This window comes from Neovison vison, chromosome 9 (genome assembly GCF_020171115.1).
Source record: "Neovison vison isolate M4711 chromosome 9, ASM_NN_V1, whole genome shotgun sequence".
Lineage (NCBI taxonomy): Eukaryota > Metazoa > Chordata > Mammalia > Carnivora > Mustelidae > Neogale > Neogale vison.
Window position 1 is genome coordinate 7,073,417 of NC_058099.1, and position 9,946 is coordinate 7,083,362.

Sequence of the window (9,946 nt, forward strand, 5' to 3'; positions counted from 1 at the left end):
GAGGGCAAGGAGGAGGCAGAGCTGGGATTGCAAATGAGCACTTTTTCCCTCTTGGTCCACACTTTCAATACACAGAACAGGGAAGCTGAAAAGAGAAGCCTCCAGAGAGCCTGGCCTGGGGGCCCCTGACCACCTTTCCCTGCCCTTCTTCGAGGCGCGCCCCACGATGGCAGTACCTGGGGGAGCCGCCCGAGGATGAGGCAGACATGGCTAGGCATCAAAGCCGCAAAGGTGGGCAATTGGGTCAGCGGGCTCTGCTCAGGGGGACCCAGAGGGGCTTGTCAATGAGAATCTCAGGGGCCCGGCATCAAACGTCCTCTCTGAGGGGAGGAGGGTGGAAGCCTTAGGGGTGGCAGTTGGATGAAAACTTGGGAGGCGCTCCTCTACTGTCCAAGTCGCACAGCAACTGTCCTGCCAAAGTGGGGGGAGATAGGAGAGGCTGAGCGACCTGTGGGGCATCGGATGGGCAGCCGGTAGGTGGTTGCGGGGCGCGGAGGGAGCTCCCCTCCCCAGGGAGGGACGGGGAACGGAACTTCAGGGACAAGGACCACCACGCCCAGGCCCCACCAGGGAGAGAAGGTGGGTGGGCCACCGGAGGGAAAACCTGAGGCGCGGGATGGCGTGCGTAGAGGGCGGGCGGGCACCGCTTGGCCCCCAAGTCGGCCCAAAGGGCCGAAACCCGCTGAGGGAGCTGGAGGGATACTCGGGGCGGGGTCAGGGCAACTGTCTCCTAGGAGAAGGGGCGTTCCCGGGAGAATAGAAACCCAGAAAGGACCAATAGTATTTGAAGGCGGGAGGGGCGGCGGCTGCAGGGAAAAGGTGCGCGCGGCCGCAAGTGGGTACCCTAGAAAGCGTAGGGAAAATCCTCCCGAGCGCAGCAGCCAGAGGCCACTGGGATGTAGTATCCAAGTTAGAGCGGGTCAGACGTCAGGTAGTGCAGGGAGCGGGGCGAAACCCCCGGTGAGGCCCCCTGGACAGGTGATCCCATTCCCACGGGGTCGAGGCCGGGAGGCGGCCGCCGGGGGACAGCACTGCCCGCGGGTAGGGAGAGGCGGCCGGGGCGACGCCCACCGGCGGGCAGGGGGCGCGGAGCCTGTCTCCGTCCGCGAAGAGGGGGACGTCCACCCACCAGCGGGCAGGAGGGGACCAGTTTCTGCCCATAGAGAGAAGGGTGAAGCCCTGCCGGAGGGCGGCGGAGGAGGGAGCAGAGTCCTGCCGGAGGCCAGGTCAGGAGGGAAGCTGCGGGCCCGCCCGTTAGCGGGAGGAGAAGAAGGCCCGCGCCTGGGGTGGGGGGCGGGGGCCACATTCTGACGAGAGCCGGACTGAGCGCGCCAGGGGGCTGGAGGCGGGGGCGGCCGCGGGGGGTGGGGGGCGGGGGGCGACAGGGGCTGGTCAGCCCGTTGGGGACCATGCTGCCCGTGGGGATCCGGCCCGGCGGTGGCCGCGGAGCGTCCCGGAGCGCCCGGGGTCCCGCCCTTCGGCGGCGTCTCACCAGGAGCGACACGGCTGCGCCCAGAAACGTCTCCTTATGAAGTCGTTGAAGTCGGAGGCCAGGGCCGTGCCATGGAGACGCCGCGGCGGATGCAGTCCGGCTCCCGCGGCGGCTCCTCCCCGCTTCCGCCTCCTTTTCCGACACCCGGTCGGCAGCTCGCCCATTGGCCAGTTCAAACCCCCCCGGGAGCCTCTCGGGTTTCGCCATTTAGGCCCAGCCCCCGGCGTCACAGAGATGCCCCGCCCCGCCCGAAGCTCCGCCCACGTCCTGGCCACGAGTCCCGTCGCCGTGGAGACGCGCGACGCCACTAGCGGGCCTTGCCTCGGCTTGCCCGCCGTTCAAGGCCCGCCTGACCCTCCGCCATTTTTACCCCGTCTTGGTCCTCCTCGAGTCCCCTGACTCCAAGGAGCGCTAAAACCCTACTCCGGACCCTTTCATATGTGTTAGGGAACTGGGTTCAGAAGGGGGACACAGAACATGTTTGTGGCCGGAGCTACGCGCTGCTTCTGGAAATCCAGCCCTGTCAGTACTCCGCTGTTGGTGCACACTACCCCCGCGCTCCCCCTCTCCCACCGCGCCTCCTCGGTCCTTGTCCAGACACGAGGACGGGGCCGCGTTCCCGGGCCCCTCGCCGCCCTCCTGCACACTGGGTGGTGCTGTGTGTACGGACCTACTTCGATGAGGTTCTCGCTGAGCCGCCATCTTCTCCACTATGCCCACTCTCGACCAATCAAGGGGGGTCGTCACGTGGCTCACCGCGCCGCCCTGGATTCTGGGAGACTTTGACATCCTGAGGCCAAGCTGGCCCCAGTCCCTGCATACCCTCCCGGCCAGGACTTTCCCCTGCGCCTCAGCCATGCACACCCCAGGGCCACACAACTGGCCCACGTGAAATCTGAAATTCCAGCTTCCCCCCTCTCCACATAGTACCTGCTTTTCTGGCTACCATGTCACCGGCCAAGGCCCACCATATTCGTTACCCCGTGTCAGGGAGTCATCTGCATCCGTTCATTTTCTCCCTGAGGTTCTGCAAGGATGAAACCCACACGTCATTGCCTCCACCGTCTCCTGAGCCCTCACGACCACCCAGAATTGTTCCATTTGTCCCTGGATCCTTGCCCTCTCCCCAAGTGACTTTTCCAAACCTTGGCCTCTTACCGACCCGGATTCCAATTCTCCTTTTTTTGTAGAGAAGAATAAAGCCATCAAGTAGAATTCCCTCTACCTTCTCCCTGCCCGCCCTCATCCTTAACTTCCCCCATCCTGTAATTCCCCCTTCAGAGGAAGAGATGTCCTTGCAGCTCAAGGCAAACTTCTTGTTGCCAGGCCTAGATCAATTATCTCTGTAAAATGTCTCTTGTTACCCCCGGCACATAATTGTTGATCATTTCTCAATGCTCCTACATTCACTGAACCAATATTTATTAAGTCCCTGCTATGTGCTAAACCCAGTTCAAGAAACACTAGGCCTTGCCTAGTCTTTGAGAAGACTATGGCCAACCTCTCTGACTTCGGATTGCTTGACCATGTCTTCTTCTTTTTTTTTTTTTTTTAAAGATTTTATTTATTTATTAGAGAGAGGGGGAGAGAGAGCAAGCACAGGCAGACAGAATGGCAGGCAAAGGCAGAGGGAGAAGCAGGTTCCCTGCCAAGCAAGGAGCCCGACATGGGACTCGATCCCAGGACACTGGGATCATGACCTGAGCCGAAGGCAGCTGCTTAACCAACTGAGCCATGCAGGCGTCCCTTCTTTTTTTTTTAAGATTTTATTTATTTATTTATTTATTTGACAGACAGAGATCACAAATAGGCAGAGAGGCCAGCAGAGAGAGAGAGAAGAGGAAGCAGGCTCCCTGCAGAGCAGAGAGCCCGATGCGGGGCTCGATCCCAGGACCCTGGGATCATGACCCGAGCTGAAGGCAGAGGCTTTAACCTGCTGAGCCACCCAGGCACCCCTTGACCATGTCTTCCTACTCTGAGCTTAGCCAGGATTGGCCTTGTTTTGTTTTGTTTTTAAAAAAAGATCAACACCCTGCACTGACAAGGACATTGGGAAACAAGCAGTCTCATATGTTGCTGGTAGGATTAAAAATTGATATAATTGGGGCGCCTGGGTGGCTCAGTGAGTTAAGCCTCTGCCTTTGGCTCAGGTCATGATCCCAGGGGCCTAGGATTGAGTCCCGCATCAGGCTCTCTGCTCAGCAGAGAGCCTGCTTCTCCTCATCTCTCTCTCTCTCTCTGCCTACTTGTGATCTCTCTCTCTGTCAAATAAATAAATAAAATCTTTTAAAAATTTTGATATAATCTTTTGGGGCACTTAGGTTGCTCAGTCAATTAAGTGTCCAACTCTTGGTTTTGGCTCAGGTCATGATCTCAGGGTTGTGGGATAGAGCCCGGGGATGGGGTCCATCCTGAGAGGGGAGTCTGCTTCTCTCCCTCTGCTCTCCTCCCGCACTTCTCCCTCTCGCTCTCGCTCTCTCTCTCGCTCTCTCAAATAAATAAGTCTTAAAAAAAATTAAAATTAAGGGGTGCCTGGGTGGCTCAGTCATTAAGCATCTGCATTTGGCTCAGGTCATGATCCCAGGACCCTGGGATGCAGCCTCACAGTGGGCTCCCTGATCAGTGGGAAGCCTGCTTCTCCCTCTCCCACTCCCACTGTTTGTGTTCCCTCTCTCGCTGTGTCTTTCTCTGCCAAATAAATTTTTAAAATTAAAAAAAAAAAAAGGTAAGAAAAAATTTAGACCTTAAAGGGAAATTTCCTTTCAGCCTTTCTTTTCCTCGATGTAATTGTCTTTGGACTGACTCCTCCTTACCCTCCCAAGGGGGTGACAGACTCAGGGAAAAGAGAGAGAGGTGTCCCTCAGGCTTGCCTGTAGCCCAGACAAAAAAAGAGGGCTCCACAAGGACCAGGAAACCTTATGGGTTTGGAGCAAAAGGCAATTAGTAACAGGCAATATGCATTTGCACAGTGCACACCCTGTGTGTATTATTTCTCCCTGGAAGCTGGTGCAAGGATGAGCGGCACAGAGCAGTTACAAATAGAGAAGTAATCAGAAGAGAATAGGCAGTAATTTCTTTGACATTGGTCTTAGCAACATTTTTCTCAGTATGTCTTCCCAAGCAAAAATAAACTCTTGGGACTACCCCAAAATAAAAAAGCTTTTGTGGGGTACCTGGGTGGCTCAGTGGGTTAAAGCCTCTGACTTCAGCTCAGGTCATGATCCCAGGGTCCTGGGATCGAGCCCCACATGGGGGGGGGTCCCTGCTCAGCAGGAAGTCTACTTCCCCCTCTCTCTCTGCCTGCCTCTCTGCTTACTTGTGATCTCTGTCTGCTAAATAAATAAAATTTAAAAAAAAAGCTTTTGCACAGTGAGAGAAACCATCATCAGAATGAAAAGACAGGGCGCCTGGGTGGCTCAGTGGGTTAAGCTGCTGCCTTCGGCTCAGGTCATGATCTCAGGGTCCTGGGATCGAGTCCCGCATCAGGCTCACTGCTCAGCAGGGAGCCTGCCTCCTCCTCTCTCTCTGCCTGCCTCTCTGCCTACTTGTGATCTCTCTCTGTCAAATAAATAAATAAATGAAATCTTTAAAAAAAAAAAAAAAAGAATGAAAAGACAGACTCTGAATGGGAGGAGATATACAAATGATATACAAATGATATATACAGTGAGGGCTTAGTATCCAGAATACATAAAGAACTTATACAACTCAACACCAAAAAACCACAAATAACTCAATTAAAAGATGGGCAGAAGACCTGAATAGACATTTTCCCAAAGAAGACATACAGTTGGCCAACAGACACATGAAGAGATGCTCAACATCACTCATCATCAGAAGATTGCAAATCAAAATGTCAGTGAGGGACGCCTGGGTGGCTCAGTTGGTTGAACATCAGACTCAAGATTTTATTTATTTGGCAGAGAGAGAGAGAGAGCGAGAGAGAGAGAGAGCACAAACAGGGAACATGAACTGAACAGAGAGCCCGAAGCAGGGCTCAGTCCTTGGACCCTGGGATCACAACCTGAGCCAAAGGTAGATGCTTAACCAATTGAGCCACCCAGGTGCCCTGAACATTAGACTCTCGATTTTGGCTCAGGTCATGATCTCCAAGTCATGGGCTAGACCCTGTGTTAGGTTCTGTGCTCAGTGTGGAGTCTGCTTGGGATTCTCTCTCTCCCTCTCTCCCTCTGCCTCTACCTCCCCCACCCAGGTCAAGCTCTCTAAATAAATAAATAAAATCTCAAAACCTCAATGAGATGTCACCTCACACCTGTCAGGACAAGAAATAACAAGGCAAGGATGTGGAGAAAGGAAGGCAAGAAATAACAAGGCAAGGATGTGGAGAAAAAGGAAACTTCATGCACTGTTGGTGGGAATGCAAACTTGGGTAGCCACTGTAGAAACCAGTTTGGAGGTTCCTCCAAAAATTAAAAATGGGGGTGTCCAGCTGGCTCAATGGGTAAAGAATGCAGCTTTTGGTATCTGGGTTGTGATTTCAAGCCCCAACTTGGGGGTAGAGATTACTTAAAAATAAAAGCTTTTAAGGGGCACCTGGTAGTTCAGTCGGTTAAGCATCTAACTCTTGCCTTTGGCTTAGGCCAGGATCTCAGGGTCTTGGGATCAAGTCCTGACTTGGGCTCCATGCTGGGCATGGAGCCTGCTTAAGATTCTCTCTCCCTCTCAGTCTACTCCTCCCCCTGCTCTCCTTCTCTCTCAAAATAGACAAATAAATAAAAATCTTTTCAAAAGAAAGAAAATGGAAACACTAATTCAAAAAGTTAATATGCACCTGAATGCTAATGCAGCATTACTTTTAATAACCAAGATATGGGAGCAGCCCAAGTGTCCCCTGATAGATAAATGGACAAGGATGTGGTACAGACACACACACACACACACACACACACACACACACTATGGAATACTGCTCAGCCATAAAAGAGAGAGAGAGAGATTGTGGACGCCTGGGTGGCTCAGTCAGTTAAGCATCTGGCTTCCGTTCAGGTCATGGTCCCAGGGTCCTGGAATTGAGTCCCACAAGGGGCTCCCTGCTCAGCAGGGAACCTGCTTCCCCTCTGCCTGCCGCCCCCCCACTTGTGCTCTCTCTGTGTCTCCGACAAATAAATGAATAAAAATCTTTTTTAAAAAAGATTTTTATTTATTTGACAGAGAGTGAGATCACAAGTAGGCAGAGAGGCAGGCAGAGGAAGAGGGAGAAGCAGGCTCCCTGCTGAGCAGAGAGCCTGATGTGGGGCTTGATTCCAGGAATCTGAGACCATGACCTGAGCCGAAGGTAGAGGTTTAACCCACTGAGCCACCCAGGTGCCCCAAGAATAAAATCTTGAAAAAATAATGAAACAGGGGCTCTCTGCTGTGCGGGAAGCCTGCTTGCTCCTCTCTCTCTGCCTGCCTCTCTGCCTACCTGTGATCTCTGTCTGTCAAATAAATAAATAAAATCTTAAAAAAAAAAAAAGAAAAAGAAAGAGACTGGATGGACTCCGGGCTCACTGAGAGTCCTGGTTAGGCAGCTGCCCAAACCGGTGGTTCTGAGTGTGGTCCCCACACCCCAGCACCAATCAGCACCACCAGGGAACATGGTAGAGGTGCAAATCTCTCACCCCACCCCGGACCTACGGAATAGGGAGCTCCAGGGACGGGGTTCAGCAACCCGTGTTTGAACACGTTCTCCAGGGGATTCGGATGACCTCTAAAGTTTGAGACCGGGACCCCTGGGTGGCTCTGTCGGTTAAGTGTCTGCCTTTGGCTCAGGTCATGATCCCAGGATCCTGGGATGGAGCCCTGAGTCGGGCTCCCTGCTCAGTGGAGAGCCTGCTTCTCCCTCTCCTGCCTGCCGCTCCCCTTGCTTGTGCTTGGTCTCTCTCTCTCTCTGTCAAATAAATAAATAATCTTTAAAACAAAATCATGCCTCTTCCATTCTACAGAGGAGAAAACGGAGGGGTTTTACCACAAGGAGAGGCACCTGACTCGAGCAGCAGAGACAAGAGGCAGAGGGGAAACTGGAAATTAGATTATGTTTCCAGAGCCCCCAACTCTCTTCTGACTCAGGCAGACGTCCCAAGCCCATCCTGATCCACTCTGTCCCTGGCGTGTCGCCGTGATGCCAGCAACCATCAGTGTGGCATTCCCTCCTCACCGGGCAGTGTGCTCACCTGCATGAGCTCGGCCAGGCCTCACCTCATCCAGTCAGCTTGGCACAAGTGCTGACCCCAAGACACAAGACACAAGACACAAGAGCAGAACACTGAGGCTAGAGGAGGCTCAGGACACTTGCCTGAGGTCACAGAACTAGAAAAAGACAGAGACAGCTCACACCAGCTTTCTCTGCCTGGAGAGCCCATGCTGGGGCTTCCAGGAGCACCAAGGTTTGCAGGGACCAGCCACCATCAAGGGAGGGTTCTTCTCACCGCCCCGCTGCTAGCGAACACCCTGGTCTGAAGCCCCGTGTGCCTCACCTGGATTATTACAATGGGTTCCTAACTTCTCTCCTTATTTCTCTCCTGAGCCAACCTACAGTTTATTCTTAGTACAGTTGCCAGGGTAATCATGTTAAAATAAGTTAGATAGAGTCAATTGTCAGCCTCAAACCCTCTAGGGGCCCCCCTGTTCCAGAGTAAAAGCCAGAATGTCCTCCAAGGTCCTCCTTGCTCTGGCCCTGAACTTGGCTCCATCATCTCCAGGCTCTCCAGGCCTTGCTTACTCTGTTCCAGCCACACTGGCTTCCTTGCTGTCTTTTGAACCTGCCAGTCCTGCTCCTACCTCAGGACCTTTGAATATGCTATTCTCTTGGTCTGGAATGGGCTTGCTTCATATATCCCCACAGCTCGCCCCCTCGTGTCTGAGTCTTTGTTCAGATGTTAACTTCTCAGACCATACTTGATGTTTTCTTCCTCATTTTGCTCTATAGCGCCTACCCCTCTAATATTTACTTACTTATTTCTGTCTCTCTTCTAGAATGTCAGCAGCACTAGGTCAAAAATTTTGGTGACACTTTTATGCACTGCTGTATCCCTCATGCCTAAATCTGGCTCACAGGATGGGCCCAATAAATGGTTGTTTTAGGGGCGCCTGGGTGGCTCAGTCATTAAGCATCTGCCTTCAGCTTGGGTCATGATCCCAGGGTCCTGGAATCGAGCCCCACATCAGGCTCCCTGCTCTGAGGGGAGCCTGCTTCTCCCTCTCCCACTCCCCCTGCCTGTGTGTTCCCTCTCTCCTTCTTTCTCTCTGTCAAATGAATAAAGAAAATCTTTAAAAATAAATAAATAAAATAAATGGTTGTTTTAATGAGTGAAGGGGACACTGGAAGCCTAGAGAGAGAAGGTACTTGCTCAAGGTCATCACCATCTGAAATTGATGACTTTCACTCTTGGAACTAACAAAGCACCTATGCAGTAGCTTTGACCCAAAATCTTTCTCATAGCCATGCCAGGTCCCAGGACCAAAGCCAGGCCAGCTGAACCTCATCCCCAGGACCGAAGCAAGGAGTGCCTGCTTGACTATGCCAGGACCCTGGTGCTTGTACAACCAAGTCAGGGGACTGCCATGGGAGGAGGCTCCTCTACAGAAGGAAACCTAGACACGCCAGTGCCACAGACTTGTGCTGGTAGAGGCCAAGGCAAGAAGACACCTTTCTACCCCCTCCAGCTGCCGGAGTGCAGGCATTGGAGAAGGTGCTGGGCCCAGATGCCTGACCCTGTGGAGGGAGGATGCAGAGGGAAAAAAGTCAGCAGCTCCCAAGCAAGAGAGGGGGAGAACCTGGAGCTGTTGTAGGTAGCCCGGCAGCTGCACGACAGGTGGATTCCAGATGCCCCAGGCTTCCTTTCCACTTGTGGGAACCCCACCAGCAGAGGGCGCCCTGGCCCACAAAGGTCCATGTTCTGCTTTCTTTCGCCCTCTGGTGGCCACACGGGTAGGGCCAGAGGGGAGCCAAAGGGGAGGAGCCTCGGGTCTGAGCCCACCTTGCCCAGCAAGGTGGGGCTGGTGATGCCCAGGACGGCCCCAGTGCGTGAGTATTCACTGTGGACTGGGCTCCGGGTCTGGCTATTTTATACCCACCCAGTCACTGCCGTGCTTCTCTTCCATGTCCACTTCCCCGAGCACACTAGGACCCAGGGAGGGATGGCATCCCATCCAAGATCACCTAGCAAGGAGATGGTGATCCCAGGTCGGCCTGACTCCTCCCCCAGGCTGCCCTCCCCTCTGTGTCAAACAGCCCATCCATGGATCCGGAGCCCTTCCCTCCCAGACCTCCTGACACACAAAGAGGCTGGTCCAGGAGTTAAAAATATAAAGTGCAAACACCAGCTGGCTTTTATTGAGGGCCTACTCTGTGCTGGGTGCCAGGCCTGCAAGGGCTCTCTTCCCACCTCCCTGCACTTCCCAGTGGCCAGGGGAGAGGATGGGCCCTGGCAAGTGAGACCCAGGTGTCAAGTG

At 53.8% G+C, this 9,946-nt stretch overlaps 1 protein-coding gene across 6 annotated transcripts in view; it reads right to left on the reverse strand.

The window, feature by feature from the left end:
* ODF2 (outer dense fiber of sperm tails 2) overlaps nt 1-2,194 on the reverse strand; it is a 35,198-nt gene extending 33,004 nt beyond the window's left edge. For 3 of the 6 annotated variants that reach the window (XM_044264770.1, XM_044264768.1, XM_044264767.1), the window contains exon 1: nt 1,493-1,656. In XM_044264770.1, coding sequence (XP_044120705.1) covers nt 1,493-1,656 — 164 coding nt within the window. Of the gene's footprint in view, nt 1-176; nt 395-1,492; nt 1,657-2,162 lie in introns of those variants that run through there. The other 3 variants (XM_044264771.1, XM_044264774.1, XM_044264772.1) reach the window with 2 other exon arrangements.
* Nucleotides 2,195-9,946: the final 7,752 nt, after the last annotated feature.